The sequence below is a fragment of the Drosophila ananassae genome, chromosome 2L (assembly GCF_017639315.1).
Source record: "Drosophila ananassae strain 14024-0371.13 chromosome 2L, ASM1763931v2, whole genome shotgun sequence".
Lineage (NCBI taxonomy): Eukaryota > Metazoa > Arthropoda > Insecta > Diptera > Drosophilidae > Drosophila > Drosophila ananassae.
This window is the reverse complement of record NC_057927.1, coordinates 6,705,283-6,725,123: the sequence shown is the minus strand read 5'-3', so window position 1 is coordinate 6,725,123 and position 19,841 is coordinate 6,705,283. Positions and strand designations below refer to the sequence as shown.

Here is a 19,841-nt window from a genome sequence, read left to right as displayed (position 1 = left end):
GTATTCCGCTCAAGAATAGGATGATTATTGGCAAAGATATAGCCACCGCCATATTGTCATTTAAAAAAATGTTGAAAAAAAAATGGAAAACTGAATTCGATCTTTAAATATTTTGATTCCACTTAGGAATCGAATACTTTTTGGAAAAGATAGAGCGTTCTGTCGTTCGGTCGTTTGCACTAAAAGCTCTCCCCAATTTCTCAATGGGAAAAATTGGCCAATAGACTTTCACTTATTGTCTTTGGGAAAGATCGCTGATAGCTGAGGCTTAATAACAAAATCAATAAATCCATTTTAAAGCACTGAGCTCCTGTGATTACTCATCGAATCGTTTTGGCTCATATGGCGCTCTATTCAGGTCTCGTATGGGGGCCTGGGAGCTCTCTTGGCTAAACACAATTTCATTCCAGTGTTGGTTGTTTAATCGTTTGGATGTGTCTCCACGACAACGGCCATCCAAAGCAACAACATTTTCGTTTCGTGGAGACAATGAAAAACAAAACAATTCGAATTGAACATTTTTGAGTTCTTTTGTTTCAATCTCCAACCGATCCAAAGTGCACTGGGGTGTGACCGAAAATAAAACTCAAATTGGCAATAAAAAACCGAAGATTCATTCATCATGGCTCAGGTGGCCACTTTGGATGAGCGCATCAACGAATCTGAGGTGAGTTAAAAATTTTAAATCTTCAGGTGTCGTCACATCCGCACATTTCTCACTCACATACCTTGGCCTTGATCTTCACCGTGAATTCCTGTTTATAAATTATTTATTTATTCGTGACTCAGATACGGCCTAGTATCCCCATTTGTACCAACCCGTAATTGTCAGTCCGTATAATTGTCGGTGTTGTTGTTGCCTTTGTCCCCGACTGTTCGTGCAATTTAAAAAAATATATAGTAGTACATATGGGGAGCCACTTGTTTGCCTCATGCACCTTAAACTCCGATGAGCTGTGCGAAAAAAGCTCTTTAATTCCCACCGGTTGTACTCATATTGATTTTTTAGTTTCCATGTCCTCATTAGTCACACCCTGTGCTTGCTAATATCCTTGTAGTTAGTTAATGCCTTTGTTTCTCTTACAGAAACCCAAAAAGAAAGCGTGGCAGGTAATGACTCCTTTTACTTTCCATTTTTAAAGCTTCTGTTTGAATAAAACACTATCATCCTTGCCCCCAATGTACATATGTCGTTTGTTTCATTAGTTTGAATAGTAAAGTTCTGTTTTCTTATCGAAACAAGACCAAACATAAATGGCACAGATAACAGAGAACTTTCCAATCGAATCTTAAAAATCAGTCAGTTTCAATGTAACTGTTGAGCAGGCACAATGGCTTCGTTTCTCAATAATGTGCTTATATTTACCATTTTTTATTTTTTACGTTGAAATAAGATTTGCATTTTTATTTCAGATGAAAGCCATGGACGCGAATCGCTATGCTACCAAGAAGACAATTGCCCAGGGAATGCTGGACATAGCTCTGCTGACGGCAAACGCTTCTCAACTGAAATACATCCTCCAAGTTGGCGAACAGCACCAGTTCTACAAGTTAATGCTGATCCTGATTAGCCTGTCCATAGTGCTACAGGTAAGATAGTATCCTAGACCTTGTTTGATCTACACAGAGAATAAATATTATCAATGGTAGAACGATTTCCATTACGATTTCACTTCCGCCAAAGTTCTCCCAAAACCCAAAACTTTGGAGAAAGTGAAATTCAAAACGTCGCAAAATTAAGACGATAAGAATAATCTGATTTGGTTACGTTTCTTCTCTGTGTAGATTCTGTCGGGCGTGCTGAGTCTGTCTCTGAGTCTGCTGCGCGACTGCCGGCTGCACCAGCCGGAGTTTCACCAATCGGCCAATATAATTAACCACGTTCGCACGGGCTTCGCCTTTTTCACTACGATGATAAATCTATTTATCTCGGCCTTTGACAGTCGCTTGCCCCCGCCGCAGGGCGACCTCCTAAACAACGTTAACTAGTGTGCTTCAGTGGAATTACTATAATGATCTAATCACTCTCCTCCACATCCATTTCGACAGCTTTTGGTGGGCATTCTGTTTGTGGCCATCGGTAGTCTCAACATAAACAAGCAGCAGGATCAGACGGCGGCTGTTATCCTGAACGACGTGATTTTGGTGGTCGTGTTCATAATATCCGTAGTAAACGTTATCATATCCGGTTTCGGCATAGAGTACTCGTCCCAGCCTCTCAGACTCATCGATCAGCATGCAAAGACCCCCTAGAACTTACGAAATCCCACGATTTACACCAAAAAAAGTATCTAAATTTAAGACTTGATGTACAATTCTAGATTTTAAAAATAATAAAAACGTAGATACCATAACGGAAATGTTTATTCTTTACTTTTGCGAACAGGTTTCAGCTGGAATACTGCTGGTCGTTCAGTCCCTGATCAGCATGCACAATCCCAAGGATCGAAGCTTGGGCTTTACGATTAACCACTTTGTGGATGCCTTTATATTTCTCTCTGTTTTCTGTGATGTAATGAAGATGAACTTTGGCCTAGATCCCGCCATTCCCAACAGCAGCGATGATGTGGAGCTTTTAAAGCATTAACTAAGATAGTGAATCTTTCTCAAGAGCATTAAAGTTTAATCATTTAAAATTAAAATGAAGACCAGTAGCAGCTTCACTAAAAAAAGTTGGCTTTTAAAAAATATTGGGGGTCTAGTCGTATTTTTCTTATCCTTTAAACAGTAAAGACTTCATTCAAATGGTTGACGTAGCCTTAAACTTTTATTAGTTTAGACTGGTAAAATAAACAATATTTACCAAACATTAAAATTCAAGTAGATAATGCAAGCTGCGCTATAGTGCTGCCCAGAAGACTCCAGATCAGCGCTCTTTGGCATAATCTGCTGATTCCAAGGTTGTGGACTCCGATTAAAAGGCCCTGAAATTTTTCGTATACTTGATTTCGATTGAACTAGGGCTTTCCTAATGGTTAAAATGCCGCGACACGATGCTGGAGACAGGTAAGCTTAAAATAATTCAAAATTTCTTTCGCGCGCCATCGTGGACTGTGTGGCAGCAGTTTAAAATGGTCGGTAGAAGTTCGATAGACGGAAAACGCCACGTAGACAATCGATTATTCGATAGTCATATTCCAGACAGTGTTGCGAATAGATTTTTTGACGAGATTTTGCCTAAAGAAAATGCATTAAAATCAGAGTATGCATATTTTTATTTGTAAAACTTTTGCACTTATTACATTCTTTTGTTATTGAGAAGAAGTGTGCATTTTTAAAGCGAACCAAATTCGCCGTTATTAGTTATTTCGCAAGTACTTCTAAGAGACCGCTTTTGAATGAACACAAAAAAGGCTAAATTGACAACACTGCTTCCAAAAATAATACGTCCCGTGAATCATTCGCCACACAAGTCCCAGCACAGCGCCAGAATATCGAGTGTAGACACACGCATCCACGGCCGTAACTACTTTAGTCGCTATAACCGATATAGCCGACAAATCCGCGCGAACACAGTACACACTCCCCCCAAGAACACCCGACTGTGCGACTGTCCGAGTTTCCGACTTTCCGACTTCCCTATCGCTGGTATTTCTAATTAGAGTTTGCAAAATGTTCAGCTTCCTGAAGCGCGAGAAGAACACCCAGGAGGTGGTGGAGAATGTGATCGGCGAGTTGAAGAAGATCTACAAAAGCAAGCTGCTGCCGCTGGAGGAACATTACCAGTTCCATGACTTCCACTCCCCGAAGCTGGAGGACCCGGACTTCGATGCCAAGCCCATGATCTTGCTGGTTGGCCAGTACTCCACGGGCAAGACCACCTTCATTAGGTATCTGCTGGAGCGTGATTTTCCCGGCATTCGGATCGGTCCGGAGCCCACCACAGACCGCTTCATAGCCGTGATGTATGACGATAAGGAGGGCGTCATCCCCGGCAACGCCCTTGTCGTGGACCCCAAGAAGCAGTTCCGTCCTCTCTCCAAGTACGGAAACGCCTTCCTGAACCGCTTCCAGTGCAGCACCGTAGCATCACCAGTGCTGAATGCCATCTCCATTGTGGACACGCCCGGAATTCTGTCCGGCGAGAAGCAGCGCATCGATCGTGGCTATGACTTTACAGGTGTTTTAGAATGGTTCGCGGAACGCGTGGACCGTATTATCCTGCTCTTTGACGCTCACAAGCTGGACATTTCGGACGAGTTCCGGCGGTCCATCGAGGCGCTCAAGGGCCATGACGACAAGATCCGCATCATCCTGAACAAGGCGGACATGATTGACCACCAGCAGCTGATGCGCGTCTATGGAGCCCTTATGTGGTCCCTGGGCAAGGTGCTGCAGACGCCCGAGGTGGCTCGAGTCTACATTGGTTCTTTCTGGGATCAGCCGTTGCGCTTCGATGCCAACCGTCGCCTGTTCGAGGACGAGGAGCAGGATCTGTTCAGGGATCTTCAATCGCTGCCGAGGAATGCAGCCCTCCGAAAGCTGAATGATCTGATCAAGCGGGCGCGTCTGGCCAAGGTGCACGCCTTCATCATTTCGGAGCTGCGCAAGGACATGCCGTCGGTGTTCGGCAAGGACAGCAAAAAGAAGGACCTAATCAAGAACCTCGGCCAGATCTACGACCGCATCCAGAGGGAGCACTCCATCTCGCCTGGCGACTTCCCCGACATCAAGAAGATGCAGGAGGTACTGCAGCACCAGGACTTCACCAAGTTCCACTCGCTGAAGCCCCATCTGCTCGACATCGTCGACAACATGCTAGCCAAGGACATTGCCCGTCTGATGGAGATGATCCCCCAGGAGGAGATGACGCTCGTCACCGAGCCCGTGGTCAAGGGTAAGTGGTCATTGCGAGCTTCTGGCTTTATCGCACTAGTCATGCTGCACTGTGCAGTCACCCGGATGATATCAGGCTTCCGACTCATACTTTGTGGTTTCGCAGCGAGTAGATATCGCGCGGAATGACCAAGTTTTCTGAAAGCGTTTTCGCTTTCCCATCGCACTGAAATATTGCGCATGCGCAGCGCGAAAATTCCCCAGCTAACCCAGATACTTGCCAAGCCGAATGGCGAGGAAAACTAGTTTTTGGCCGTCTCGGAGCGGGAGAGAGAGAGGAGAAGAGCCAGAGCTAGGCCACAACCAAATGTATCTAATGGATACAATTACAACTGAGCTGCAGCCAAAGCGGCAGCTTTAGATGCAACGAATTCGTGTATTTCGGGCCTTTCGCTGGCCCACATCCACATCCAGCTTCCTATTGCCGTTTGCCTTTTCCAGAATTATGCAATACGCCTGGAAACGACTATATATACCCATAACCCTCTATTATATATGAAACATATTTGAGCAGCTATACTGCTATATAAACAAAGTGATAAGACCTGAAAACTGATAAGAAGAGCGAACAGAACTCGCCCTGTGACAGTTTTGGCGCGACACACACGCACTTTTTTTTTGCACAAAATTGTTGTGTTTTTTGGAAGCAAATAGTAACTCGGAGCCACGTATTTCCATATCTCTCGTAAAATACTGGGTGGCGGTGAAATGATAAGCCACTTGCTTTGTACCCAATAGTGGGCGGGTGGCCGCCCAGGGCGTGGCCCCCAATAAGTGGACTGCATTTGTGCCAATACATGGGGCTATGTGACTTTATTATCGAATCGCTCCGCTTTCGTCATGACAAAGAAGTAGACCTGCTTTTCCCCGGGCTAGATAAGGCTCTTGCCCATGATGTAAGCATTGGAAAATATCGATAGCTGGTACGGGGTTCGTTCTAATTGGGCGGGATGACTCACCAGGGGTGGACCGGGGCCGGGAGCCTAAAAATAAATAACAGAAAAAAGTAACAGCGAGATAGTCGTACAGTTGGGCACGATTAATATTTTACACTCGGGCGCCCATCGACCGAATGTGATCTGGCTCTCTGGAGCAGACGCATCCAGGCAAGCATGACGATTATACGAAAACCACGCACCCAAAGTCGAGCCAAAACGCCCCGTAAAGTGGTCTACACCTGAGTTCAGCATAATAATGCCTAACAAGGCTCCCAGTTTGGGAGTTTGGAAAATGGTTCAATTAAAGTGATTCACTCTCTGAGACCACCAGTTGAAGGAAAGTTTGAAGGTCTTGGTTGCTGACTGATTATAGTGCTATTATTGTATCCCCAACTGTGTGTATGTAGTGTAAATAGTTAATCAGTGTCTGGACGCAAAAAAGTCATATTTTATTCGTCACCCAAGTACATCTAACTTTAATTAAAAGTCAATTCCATTTGATGCAGGCTGACGTGCAAGCTGGGACCGGTTTATGGCGACCTGTGAACTTTGTGCGTGGCCTACAGTTCAAGGCCTAATTACACTTTCAGTAGCGACAGAGCACCTGTTCCATTTCCCCCGAGAATTGGTTATTGGGGCGGCGGAGTGGCTTGTTTGTGGAACTTTATCGCGTTGCCAGGCGATGTGGTTGGCCGAGACTGTTAGATAAAAATCAATGTAAGGCCAAGTCACTCTGGGAGAGGTCTCTCTGGGTAGCTTCTTCTAGACCAGGGATGCCCAGTCCCATTGCTCTCGTTCCTCCTTTGTTGTTGGATTGCTCTGTCATATGGGTAGAGCAAAATCATATACGTGTGCTGCTCCCAGTATAGGCAAGGCAAATTACAATAACAATTTTTCGTAGTTTAATAACACTTAAACAGTTTCAACACTTTTCTGGCATTTTGTTGTTGGATTGCCGAAAACTTTTCACTGCAAAAAATCACTTCTTGTTGTGGTTTTGGACAGAATGGTTGACTGTGGAACGATGCATTTTTTCTTTGTCGAAAATTTTCTTTGCGAGCAGCAATGTATTATATGTAATATAATAATAAGCGGAAACAAAAAAATTAATTTGGAAAGGCATTTTATTAAATGCTATGCTAAAGTATCTGCGTCACAAGCCGATATGGAAGCGCAGTAAAAAAAATTCGAAAAATAATTGAGCATATTGAAAATAATTATAATCCTAAAATTAATTCTCAATTATCCGAAAAAATTTTTTTTTTTTTTTTCTGTTGAAAATGTTACAAAAATTTTTTTCAGTGATACGATAGAAAAAAAAAAAAAAACTATCGCTCATATGTATTTGTGCTTTTGTGCATAGGTATTGGAATTTGCTCTGTCATAAGCAGTGCTTGGGCACCCCTGTTCTAGACAAACTATCAGCTTTGAAGTCCCTGGCCCCGTCTGGTCTTCAATGATTAGCATTGCTCTAATTTCCAGCGAGAGTATACGTACTTGGCTTATCTTAAAAGCAAATAAGCAAACACTATAATTAAGTAATAACTAGGCTACTGCTGGAAATTTTAACCACTCCCAGAAAGAGTCTACAGGCCACTTTTTGACTCTAAAATAGCTTAAATTTGCTGAAAATATAAAATTTTAATCGCTGAACAAACAAACCACTCTCCTAAGCATGATTAAACACATAATTTTTGCGGGGATTATTTCCAACCCATCATTAACTTTTAGAAATACTATAGGTGTTCTCTGTCCCTGCATAGACCTCCCATTTATCACGAACTATTATCGACCAGAAAATTATTGAATATGAGTTCTGACGTCTCTCTATAATGGAACCTAAACCCGAAATGTGTATACAATAGGATTAATTCCAGACATCACTACCACCCGACAAGGAGAACGAAAATAATTATCTCTTAATAGGCAAAGCAATTGAAAACGGGAAAAGTAAATAATAAAACTTTGCATCTCAATATTTGTTGCCTTTTAAGAGCCAGTTGCCTTCCAAAGCTGTGCTCTCGGAGAAGGTCCACAGAGGAGGAGGTATTGCAGTGCATTTGTTCAGCTTCAAGCTGCTCAAACACAGCCCAGAGACAAGAGACCCCGCAGACCTCTGGCTGATCCCTACCCGAACCCAACCCATCTGCTGGCGAACCGGTTACCGTCAGATTCCAGATACTTTTGATGGCGTTGGCTGGCAACCTGAGGCCGCGTATCAATTGGCCCCCGGACTGTGTGACTTGGGACGTGTGGCACTCACAAGTGGCTCATCCTCCGTCCGTATAATCCGCGCGAGAGGCTCCCGGAGGCGAACTTGCTCGGATTTCAGATGAACTAGCGCTAAGTGCAGGAAGAAAGCATTTATGATGATATATACGTTCGGGATCCATTCTGTCCCATTGTTCGGAATGGCCGGGGCTGATCTTTTCAGTTTCGCCCCGATTGCTGGCCACTTGAGTGGCGTTTTAATTCAACTATTAGCGCATTTCACATGACCTTGGGCGCCGACTATCTGAAAGTATCTGAAAGATACACACGTTCGTATCTCTTTCCTGCCGAAATCTATGCAAAGCGCCATATGAATAGCCCAAAAGCAGATCGACTGATGTCATGCGACAGTATTTCACCCAGTCACAGTCTGTGTCATCGGCCGCTCCAAAGCTGTGAGAGGAAAATTCGATAGCCACTAAAGTACAAGTGAACGAACTGTGGCAGTGTTTGCCTTCCAATATTACACTGATTCGAGTTCGGGGCGCAAGGGCGCGAAGGCAAGGCGGCGGAGGAATTTCTTGATTAAGCGAATCGCGATCAAACAGCTCGAAATCAAAGTCAAGAACTCGGGGCTCTAATTTGGTGCATTTGTCTCTTCGAGGGTGTACATATACACTTCTATATACATGCATGCCCACATGTGCTTCTTTTTTTGTATCTCAGACTTTATTTTCGTTCGCTATCTGTTGCACAGTTTTAGTTGATTTCAGTGCATTTCCGTTTTTTTGTTCTTGGATTTAGTTGATTGACTTTGGTATTTCGAGTAAACAGACTGATTGTACAGTGATCTCTCCGTAGTTGCCCTTAATTTACACACTCAAATTTGGTCCAATTTAGCAGGTATCTTCCACCGTTGTGACTCACTTCTCCACCATAATCGGCACATCTGAACTGTGAGCCAGAACATCACATGTTTAGCAGTGTGCCGCTAAATAGTCCGCCACACACTCATCTAACACAATCTTGCAGAAATAAGTTGTTTGATGCTCTTTTGGTTCTACCTTTGGCACTAATTCGTTTTCAGTTTGAGCTTCCCAATGTCCACGTTCCACGTCCACGTCCACGTCCGTGCCGCACTCTCCAGCACTCTGTACCGAAGCTCTACTGTGTGCGATCCATACCCTTCTGCTCTGTCAACCTCTATTTCTCTCTTTCTTGCATACCAAAAAGTGGACTCAGACGAGGAGTTCGATGTGTCCGCGGAGCCCGACCTCCTGACCCCCAGTTCGCAGCGGGAGCAGTTCGCGGAGCGCTTCGATCGCTGGCTGCAGAATCTGCGCCAGCAGCAGCTCCGCCTGTTCAGCAGTTGCACTAGTCGGGTGGGCAATGTCGAAAACGACAAGGAGGCCGATCCTGGTCACGAACCACTGCCAGAACCCGAGGCACAGCCAGAGCAGGACCCCGATTCTGTCTCAGATCCAGAGAAGGTAGCCGAACCAGAACCTGAGATTGAGACTGAGACTGAGCCAGAGCCAGAGCCAGAGCCTGAAGCGGGTGCAGGGCCAGAGCTTGACGTAAGAATATCGTAGCCCGTTTAAATTTTAGTGCAAGTGCTTAGTTTAGTCATGAATCATTGTAAATTGTTCATTTGTTTCTATTTTGTTTAATGTTTGAGAGCTGGTGTTTATTTTATTTCAATTCAAACCACAGGAAAGTAACTTTTGAGTTGAAAGAACACTTTTTACCCAGATCCCTTATTTAAAATGACCACATTTCTGATTCTATAACAAGTTCCTTAAGCTTTTTATTCATATGTTACGAAATAGTACTTCAGGGTCTTGCAAATAAACTATTTAATATTGAATATATTATTTGTTATTTCATAAACTTCCACTCCACACCTAGTAAATAAAGTTTATCTTCAAACAAGTCAATTGTAATTACACCCATTACACTAAAAAATATGTCAAATATGGGCAAGGGCTATCTGTTTAAACCCCAACCCTTATAAGAGACTGATCTATAGTCAAAACCCTATACTATGCACTATAGATCCCGCCGGGAATGGCCTCTTCAATTGCCCCGTGCGACAGCAAGAGGCCGCAAACGAATTGAGCCACAGTTCAAAGTGGCAACTTCAGAAAGGCGAAATGAAAACGCACTTGGCAACCTGCGCCGCCCCATATGTACATATATATGTATTTCAATTGCACCGTGCACAATTGCCCTGGCCGTTAAAGTAGCCGGCCAAACAGTACGTGCTTAAGTCGGTCAGCCGGACTAGTCACGATACCGGCGGCTACGACGACGACGATGGCAACGGCGACGGCGACGACGACTTCAATTGGAACCTAAACGATCTGAAGGTTTTAATTGCCTCAAATTGAATGTTTGTGCACGGCGACGCACCGATCAACTTAGATTACATGCTTAATTAATGCAAATTTATGGCGAAAATAAGCAGAGCTCTTATTTACTTTTCTTCTATCCCATTCAGGTGGTGCCTTCGAGGGAGTCATTGACGACCATGTCTCACCATTCGGCTACATGAAGGGCGAGGGAATCGATGCCGGTTGCGGTGAGCACGACTGGATCTGCAACAAGGACAAGCCTCGCACGGACGGAATCTTCAACGGGCTGGGTCCCGTCGATGGCAAAATTTCCGGTTCTAGTAAGTCATTTTAGATCAATAGAATTTCCATGAATGTGGACTAACGCTAATGCACAAACCACTTTCAGCTGCCAAACAAGAGCTCATCAAATCGAAACTGCCCAACTCGGTGCTCAGCAAGATCTGGAAACTGTCGGACGTCGATGGTGATGGTTTCCTGGACTCTGACGAATTCGCCCTGGCCTTGCACTTAATCAACGTCAAGCTGGAGGGCTGCGAGCTGCCCACTGTGCTGCCAGAGCACTTAGTACCACCGTCGAAACGCTACGAATAGTTCCCTGTTATATATATATATTATTCGCTCGATCACACAGCCACAACCACAACCACAAAATACACCCCCACCAAGACCTACAAAATAACACTAACTGATAACCCCCCACAACACGAAAACACAAATCTAATGGAGACCAACTCCTAGGATGCACTCTGTTCGATTTGTTTTATAATTCTAACACAAAACGGGCCGCCTGCCTTTTTATATGTACTATACTCGTTGTGAACGCGCTAAGCTGGGTATTAAAACACACACACGCACCATAAGATATAGAATCAATCATAAATTCGTAGAATTTACAACACAATGTAGCATATTTTTTGATAATTGATTGTAAATCTAGAACGAAGAGTGCCGGATGCAGAGGAGGAGTTAGCCTAGTGGATTAAGACAAGCGGATTGTGTGTGTTAGGCCCCCAAAAATAATGTCGTTGTTGACTTAAGAAGAGTGTAATGAAAGTGAATTGATTGTTCAATGCCAATGAAAAAGCATGAAGTTAAAAACTGTATACAATATTTAGGTTTAAAGTCGATGTGCAGCCTGTGAGGTCATCATTTTTCAACCGAACCACTTTTGATACACACTAGTAGTATATTAATGTGAAAGATTGAAGTTTAATGCTGTGCTATGTGGGCGAAGGCATATTGTATTTCCTGTATTTATTTTGCAAAGCTATTTAACTGTTGGTAGAGCTCCTCTAATTGCCGATTGGAGACAAATAACGTGCAATTGAAATTTGATTTTTTTTTAGTGAAAACTATTGCCTGTGCTTCGACTATCTTTTAATAATTTAGTGAATTCTTGAATATTATTAAATGTGAAATTGAAACTGATTTATAATTGTATAAAACCAATAAAATGAACAATTTTGGATATTGTTTTTGTTTCTCAATGAGTAGGTGGGTGTGTCAAAATTTTAAATTTCGAAAAATCTATGTTTTTTTAATTAATAATAGTTAAAAATTTTCGCTAGAAATATAAGTTTCTACCACTTCATACGGATAGTCCTTTAGTTTGGTGTGGGAAAATGCTTAAAATGTTAAAAATATGAAAGTTTTTAAGAAATAAAGGGATATATTTGGATTGTAGGGTATATTATATTCACCATTATTATACCGATAGTCCAATCCAAGTTGGTCGATAGTATAACTATCGATAATAGGTTGTATCGCCAAAGCTTAATCGCCATTTGACAAGATAAGCTAGCTTAACCGCCTTCAGTTTGCTTTTAATAAAATTTTACTATAGTCCCAATAATGGCCACCTACGAGGAAGTTAAGGACATTCCGAACCATCCAGAAAAATACCTTGTGGACGTTCGCAATGCATCGGAGCTCAAGGAAACGGGTGTCCTGCCCTCCAGCATTAACATTCCATGTGAGGATTTGTATGGGTCCAAAGACTCTTTGCTTAATAGACTTATGTATTTTTAGTACCCGATTTGGAGAGGGCCTTGAATATGCCGGATGATTTATTCACCAAGGCTTACGGACGTGACAAGCCCGCAATAGATGCTGTCCTGATCTTCTCGTGCAAGGCTGGAGGGCGCGCCGCAAGGGCAGCCAACTTGGCTAGTACTTTGGGCTTCGTAAAGTAGGTTTTAAACAAAATCATTAAACTTTAATCCATTCACTATTCTTTTATTAATTCACAGCGCTAAAGCTTACAAGGGATCATGGACTGAGTGGGAGGAAAAGCAGTCTCAAAATATTTAATTTTCAGTCTTTTAAAAATTATTTAAACCATTTGGATAGTGTTCGATAAAATAAAACGTCTGGAGAACTACGTGTATATTTGAACAATGATTTAAACAAAATCTTAACTCCTGTGCCACGAACTCTGTGTCCAATCTTTGGTTTTTCTTTTGCAAGGTAGAACTAAATAGGAAAAATCTGAATAAATGTGTACTAAATAAAATGGTACATCTTAAACAGTGGTAGTCCTGCTGGAGCACTCCTATAAAAACTAGATAAATGGTCAGACTTATTAAACCTTGATTTCTTCAAGATTTCCCCAACAACTTCCCATCTTCAGCTTCACCTTGAGTGGAACCGTCAATCGAGCGCTGGCCTCCATGACCACCTTCAGCAACTTGGCTATTTTTTTTGCTTTGTCGGCGGGCACTTCAAACATCAACTCGTCGTGGATGTGGAGGACCAAGTTAACCGAATTCTCGTCAATGAACAGTTTCTGGCAATGTCGACGCATATACTTTACACTCTTTATAATGGCCACTTTGGCAATGTCCGCGGCAGATCCCTGGATGGTAGAGTTAACTGCCTGGCGTTCGGCTTTTTCTAAAAAGAAAGAATCCCTGTTCAGTCATTATATGTTTGTGGAAAATATAAAACACATACTTCTTGTTCCTGCGTCCTCACTGCGAATGTTTTCTAGATACCGACGTCGTCCGGTTATAGTCTCCACGTAGCCCTTGTGGCGGGCATACTTTATCAGTCTATTAGTGTAGGACCTAATGCCCGGATAATTCGAGTGGAACTGCTCGGATAATACTTCAGCCTCTTGCTCCGTGACATTCAGTTCATCCGCTAACTTGCGCATACTCATACCGTAAATTATTCCATAGCAGATTTTTTTTGTTCCCTCTCGTAATTGGTCCGACACCTCGGACTCGTTCATCCGGTGCCAGTGCGCCGATATGGATGTGAAGATATCCCTTGGGGAGTTCATCGCCGCCACAAGTGCCTTGTCCTGCGATAAATGCGCCAAAATTCGCATCTCCAGCTGACAAAAGTCCGCCGACAACAGGCAACGCGTAGAATCCATGGGCATGAATGCGGATCGGCAAGATACAATGGCGCCTCGATCTTGTACATCCACTACAAAGTTTTTGGCAACGTTTTGTAGATTGGGTTCGGCCATAGAAATGCGACCCGTTGCCGTGTTCGTAATGCTGTGACCATGAATCCTGTTATTAAGGCAGCACTTCATCAGCGGTTGCACATTTTTGACCAACAGCGCGTTCAGCTTTCGGTATTGGCATATCAGATTGGCTATAGGCGCTTCCAATCTTTCTAGGACTTCACGTGATGTGCTCACGCGTCCAGTTGGCTTTCGATGGATGCCCAGTACCTTGGCCACCGCCTGGGATGAGTTGATGTTGAACCTAGAGCCGTTCAGCTCGAAGATCTTAGCTTCCAGCTTTTTCATACTGCCGGCTATTTGGCTAATCAGGTTACCGAGGCGATGCTCCTTAACCGGAAATCCAATAACTTCCATTTGGGCCAGAATCAGGCATAATGGCATTTCATTATCTGAAAGATTATTAATTATAATCAAGAATAAATGGAAGAGACTTGGCGGTCCTACCTCTGAAAACTTTGATGAATTGATGCTCTTCTAGGCTCTTCATTTGGCCGTTAAGTATATGCACTGAGACACATGCTTCTACTTGAGCTCTGACCTGGGCTGATACTTCACTCGAGGCATCGAGACCGTAGCTGGTGTAGCCTAGGCCGCTGCCACAGAGATTGAGCAGATTCAAGCACTCCGGAGCATATTGCTGGCACTGAAAAGACCACATTTAAATAAAATATTTTAGAAAATGTTATGATTATTACCATATTTTGAAAACTGCAGTTTCTGTCCGGTTGCATCAGCCAGCTGGCCACGTTGGGATCCTCGAACTTAACAGCGATTGTCTTTAATTCTGGAATAGCCTGGAGGATCACCTTCAGCTGATCCTTGGTCTTGTGCATAACCAAAGTGAGATCTGTACGGGCAAAGATCTTGCTAATTTCCTGCAGTTTCAAGCTTGTGGACACTCCGCGTCCCTTCTCTTCTTGCATTTTGAAATGGACTACATAATGGCTATCCACGCAAAAGGATAAGCAGTCAATATACGTGCTGTCGTCTACTTGGAACAGGATTTGGGAGTTAGTCGCTTCCCCCTGTTCCAATTCCCCCATTTGGTTTATAAGCAAGTTAGCACCGATCAGTGGCTTTGAATTTCCAGCATGAGACTTCAATCCCACGCTCAGTCCACAAGTAGTCGCCTCCGAAAGTTTCTTGGTTGCTATTTCGAACAAGTGATTACTTTCACATACGTCCGTTATAGATATTTTTGTTAAACTTGAGGCATTGTTAACATCCGTGGGGCAGGACAGAACATACGACGCATTCAACTCGAGGGGATGCTTGAACAGAGAATTTTCCAGAGTGAAGTCTGAGCATTCCACTGCCGAAGATGCATCAGATGTATCTGTGCCTTCCGTTCCTTGTGCACTCGAGGAACTTGTCGATGAATGGGATGTTATTGATCTGGGACTTGACTGAAGGCGCTGTGTTCGTAGTATATGGGATCTAATGAGTCGCGAAGCGTGGGGAGTCAATGGAGCAACAGTTTCTGGTTCCTTAGGCTGGGAGCTGGGAATCTCGTCTGTCTCCGGCAGCACCTCTAATGGAGTCTTCCTTTCTACCGCCGTTAGGGCTGCGGTTACTCCAGAGCTCATCATAAAAGAGTCATCGCTTAGAAAGAGATCCTCTTCAATCGCAGAACCTTTTCTCGAAGAGGTGCGACTCGTAGTATTCGAGGCTTCAGAAGAAGACCCTACACTTACCGAAATGTCACTCGAAGAAGGGGACTTACGATTGTCGTGGGCGTCGGTTTGCAGAGGCATCAGGGAGGTTGGTTCAACTAATCCCTTCTTCGGATAGGCGTCCATTACAGTCATTGTACTACCGACAGGGGTTTGCCGCTGATTTTGCATTTGTTCCAGTTTCTGATTCATCTTCATCTGGGCAATTCTTTTGCGTTCTTCAACTTCCTTTTTCAAAAGCTCTTGTGGATTTAAAATCGGATTCTCCGGAACTAACCCATTGGACGATGTACCAGTTTTGTTAACTTCTGGTTTCTTTGGTGTCTTCTGCTTAGACTCTCTCTTAGATGCCATCGACTGGGTTTGTTTTAATGGAGATGGCTTCCCAGTAAGAATATGTTGTGGTAGATTCTGAAATACTCGTTCGGTAACAGCACCGTTCGGTGCGATTTCAAGACAATTTAATATTTGTACTTTTTCAGTTGAGCCACTCCTTGTCTGTTGGACAGGAACAGTACTTGTCGAAGGCTGGTTCCATGTTTGTCCCAGACTAGCGATCTGCGAGTTAGTATCGATCATTCCTGGTTGTAGGATGGGTTCATTGGCAGAAGCTACTTTTGGTTGTTTAGGCGGAGATAAAATAAGAGCAATGCTTTGTTCTTCACTGACCATTCTTTTTAGTGGCGCCTGCTGCTGAGAACGATTTTCATTCTCTTCAATAAGTTTCAAGTTTTTCTTTGATTTCCTGCGCTTAGTAGTACTATCATTTAAGGGCACCTTCATGTTAGCCTCCGTGGCACCATCCTCTAACTTTTGTTCTGTTTCACCTGGTTGTTCCTGCGTCCACTTAATGCTCCCAGCTCCAAACTCATACTGCACAAATTGGCGGGCTTCACTAATGAGCAACTTGGCAGCTTCGGCGACTGTCATTCCCGCTTTGCCAGTGATGAAGAAATTCCTCACCATATTGCGCTTGGCCGCCTCCTCTGCATTCTCGTGGTCGTGCTGCTTGGCGGAGTCGAAACTCAATGAGTTGAAGAGCACTTTCTCCAGCGCTAGTACATCTGCGCCAGCCAACTGCACCAAGTTTTTAAAGCCGGCATCGAAGAGAGCTCGGGCACGTTTTTGGGTCAAATCGGGCAGTCGCATCAAATCGATCAAGTCGCTGTGGATGCCGAAGTACAGTCGATCCCTAAACTCGGACACAATCAAGGCAAGCGTGGACCACTGGAGTGACGTACAGAACGCAGTTACAATTCCAGCAAATGTGGAAGCCATTTGTTGGAGAGTCTGGAGCATCCCGCGATGGCACTTGAACTTGTGAACCACAACATTGATAGGAGTTTCGTTAACTAGCTCCTGCAGGGCCAGGGCGGTATAGAAGCTAGGAAATAGAAGAATATAAGTGTGTGTTTATTATAATAAGAATATAGTATTACACCCACCGCTTGTGCACCTGCATTTGTTTGTAGTCCAGATTGGTTTGGCCTCGCATCGCCTTAACCAGAAATGATTCTTTTACGCCTACCAGCTCACCCACTTTCTTCATGGCCGGGTTCAGCTTCTCCCACATGTCCAGGTATATTAGCCAATCGAGATCCTGGAGCTGGTAGCACACGGTGTATGGAGTGACCAAATAGACAGCATGCAGCTCTGATTCTAAAACGAAACAGCGTCGAGACTTCTGTAGCTCGGCAAAGAGAAGAAGGCCATCGGTCGGTGGCATGGAAGAAGCTAAACAGGCCGCTCCCAACCGTGTGGCCACATATGCAGAAGTCTCAGTCTCCTCGTCTGTCTGCAAACGGATGAACTCGTACTCAATGAGGAAATCCAGGGCATCGTTAATGTAGTTGGAGTCCGACTCCTCATCTGCTACTGGATTTTCGTCGTTTTTCATGGCTTTTTGAGCACTTAATAGAGTGCAATTGACAAATCGGTCGATGTCCTGTCTGGTGGTGGCCACTCCAGATGAAATAACCTCTAGTAGGGCTCGTTTGAGATGCGTCTGTTAATAGCAGTTAACAAAGGATAACTTTTTAAAGCAAGGTTTAAAAAAATATACTCACACTTCCGTCCATTTCCAAGCAGGATGAGATGGGTTGCAGCTGCGCAGTAACAAGTTCACGTCCTATTCGCGCATTGCTTTCGGTACAAATGAGTATGGACTCGCCCAGGGTGTCCTTGCCTGTACGCCCAGCTCGACCAATCATCTGGCGATAGGTAAGTGAACTCATTTGTTTCCCCCCAAACAACGGCGACCGTATTAGCACTCTTCGAGCGGGCAAGTTTACCCCGGAGCTCAAAGTGCTCGTGGCCACCAGAACCTTCAGAGCCCCACTTTTAAAGGCGGTCTCCACGATGTCACGCTCCTCGGTGGTGAGGCCAGCATGGTGGAATGCACAGGCACAAGTTACAGCCTTGGACATGACGGCATCGAGGCCTAAGAAGTGAAAAGGTTACACAGAGGAAGCTTAAATAGGAGCAACGAACCTGTGGGAATATCTCTTAGTTGCTGCTTTACATTTTCGAGGGCCTCTGGGCTAAGGTTAGACCGCAGACGACGGCCCAGATCCGAGCCAGATTTGATCAGGGCATGCATGGCTGTGGCTAGTTGGACGGCCAGGTTCTCGCACCAATCCTTGGAAGGACAAAATACAATTACAGAGCAGCCTTCTAGCAATGTTTCTATGCATAGCTGAGCCACATGATCGGAGTCGTTGCCCAATGCCTGTTGTAGCTCCGACTGCTGGGAAACGTCGCGGACATACTGTAGTTGGTTGTCGAAAACTTTTGTGCCCACCTTGATCATCTCTTTTAAGGCAACTGGACGGTAGTCGGTGATGTAAAGCTCGGCATCCAACCAGCGCTGAAGTAGCTGCACATTCGCCAGGGTGGCCGACATAGTAATCACCTGGATTTGGAGGGACTTGCGACGCGACATATACAAGATCTTGGCCAGCAAAAGCTCGAGGATGTAGCCACGTCCCTTATCCGAGATTAGATGCACCTCATCCACAACCACAGTGCCAATTGAGTCGAGTTTATCCTGCTCGAGGAGTTTATTTACAATGGAGTTCGCTTTCTCAATTGTACAGATGGCGACATCAATATTTTCGAAGCCACCAGGTGGGTTGTAGCCACCAAAGAACCCTTCTACCCTGTAGCCAGCTGGAACTAGGAGGTCCTGCAAGTAGAACATCTTCTCCCGCACCACCGAGATAAACGGCAGAATGAGAAGAACCTTCTTGCGGCGCTCCAAGACAGTTTTTATGAGTAGAATCTCACTGACCAGTGTCTTTCCCGCGGACGTGGGTGCGGAGTAGACCAGGTTGCAATGATCGAACAGCACGCTCCTCTTGCTCAGGCACTCCACTTGCCAGTCGAACATCTGGACTACGCCTTTCCGCTTGTACACAGCCGAAATCGAAGGCGGAAGGTTCCACGCAAAAATAGATTTTAAAGATTGCAGATCAACGGGGACTGGCGCAGCCGAAGACTTCTTTTTTTGTGCGTAATCCACCTGACTGAAGGAATCGGGAGATAGTTTCAGTTGGCCGGGCGACATGCTACTCAGATTCTGGGTTATCTTAGAGACATCATGCAATTCCCCCTGCTTAGCCACCATGCAACTTCGCATTATGTCGACCTTTAGCTGCTCCGAGGCTCGCTGATCTCGAACGGGTGCCAAAAAACTGCTTTCGTCCAGATTTTCCTCCGGCTCTGGTTGGGGCGCCTTCTCCTCATCCTCGTCCCCAAACACGTCCTCGGAGCAGAGATGGGAATTTATAGTTGTCGGATGTTCCTCCGGCTCTGGTTGGGGCGCCTGCTCCTCATCCTCGTCCCCAAACACGTCCTCGGAACAGAGACGGGAATTTATTGTTGTCGGGGAAAGTGGCTTTCCGCATTCGTTGTGTGAGATGCCCAGTATTGCCTCGATGTGGGACACATTAAAGTGTGGTTGAGACTCAAAGGGATCGTCTGACTTTTGGATGACTATTGAGAAGTCGCTCTTGAAGAAGTCAGAGTAGTTGTCTTCTATGTTTCCAGTAGTGTCCCGAACATGTTTCCCACTTGAGGCGTTTGCATGCAAGTCGTTATCCTTACCAGCATCTTGAATTCCTTTTTCAAGCTGTAGCAAGGTACTATTCCCGAAGTTAAGGGATTGTGAGAAATCCATAATTTATATATTATGCATTCATAAATAAAAAGTAAAAAAAAAAGAAAATAAATAATCAAAATATGAATTAAAAAAGTGGCGGCTCTGCAGGCCTCTGGCAACTCCACTGTCTTTTTGCAAAAAGATGTAGGGATGGGAAAGGAAATATTGAATCGCGGTATTAAAGGGGGT

The 19,841-nt window shown here is 44.4% G+C and overlaps 4 protein-coding genes across 10 annotated transcripts; 3 read left to right on the top strand and 1 right to left on the bottom strand.

The window, feature by feature from the left end:
- Positions 1-385: 385 nt before the first annotated feature.
- On the top strand, positions 386-3,676 carry LOC6499905 (ninjurin-1). Of its 7 annotated transcripts, none has more exons than XM_032450404.2 (4): positions 386-667; positions 1,087-1,110; positions 1,414-1,590; positions 1,786-2,354. In XM_032450404.2, exons 1-4 carry the CDS (start codon positions 623-625, stop codon positions 1,987-1,989), a joined length of 450 nt encoding a protein of 149 aa, XP_032306295.1. In that variant the 5' UTR covers positions 386-622; the 3' UTR covers positions 1,990-2,354. The 7 variants fall into 7 exon arrangements, 6 of the variants coding, with proteins under 6 accessions (XP_032306295.1, XP_014766278.1, XP_032306296.1 ...); XR_006506953.1 differs by lacking the exons at positions 1,087-1,110; positions 1,786-2,354 and adding exons at positions 2,387-3,006; positions 3,621-3,676 and having other exon boundaries at positions 388-667; XM_032450405.1 differs by having other exon boundaries at positions 390-667; positions 2,050-2,354.
- On the top strand, positions 2,868-11,810 carry LOC6499906 (EH domain-containing protein 1). Its single transcript, XM_001953623.4, has 4 exons — positions 2,868-3,006; positions 3,621-4,837; positions 10,486-10,659; positions 10,728-11,810. Exons 1-4 carry the CDS (start codon positions 2,972-2,974, stop codon positions 10,931-10,933), a joined length of 1,632 nt encoding a protein of 543 aa, XP_001953659.2. The 5' UTR covers positions 2,868-2,971; the 3' UTR covers positions 10,934-11,810.
- A 284-nt stretch (positions 11,811-12,094) lies between these two features.
- Positions 12,095-12,722, top strand: LOC6499907 (rhodanese domain-containing protein CG4456). Its single transcript, XM_001953622.4, has 3 exons — positions 12,095-12,314; positions 12,371-12,530; positions 12,592-12,722. The coding sequence occupies exons 1-3, from the start codon at positions 12,194-12,196 to the stop codon at positions 12,650-12,652; spliced, it is 342 nt and encodes a 113-aa protein (XP_001953658.1). The 5' UTR covers positions 12,095-12,193; the 3' UTR covers positions 12,653-12,722.
- Positions 12,551-19,824, bottom strand: LOC6500654 (DNA polymerase theta). The gene is made up of 7 exons (XM_001953621.4): positions 17,984-19,824; positions 17,560-17,933; positions 16,939-17,498; positions 14,516-16,877; positions 14,265-14,463; positions 13,295-14,209; positions 12,551-13,234 (listed from the first exon to the last, which is right to left on the bottom strand). The coding sequence occupies exons 1-7, from the start codon at positions 19,668-19,670 to the stop codon at positions 12,924-12,926; spliced, it is 6,408 nt and encodes a 2,135-aa protein (XP_001953657.1). The 5' UTR covers positions 19,671-19,824; the 3' UTR covers positions 12,551-12,923.
- Between the last annotated feature and the right edge of the window lie 17 nt (positions 19,825-19,841).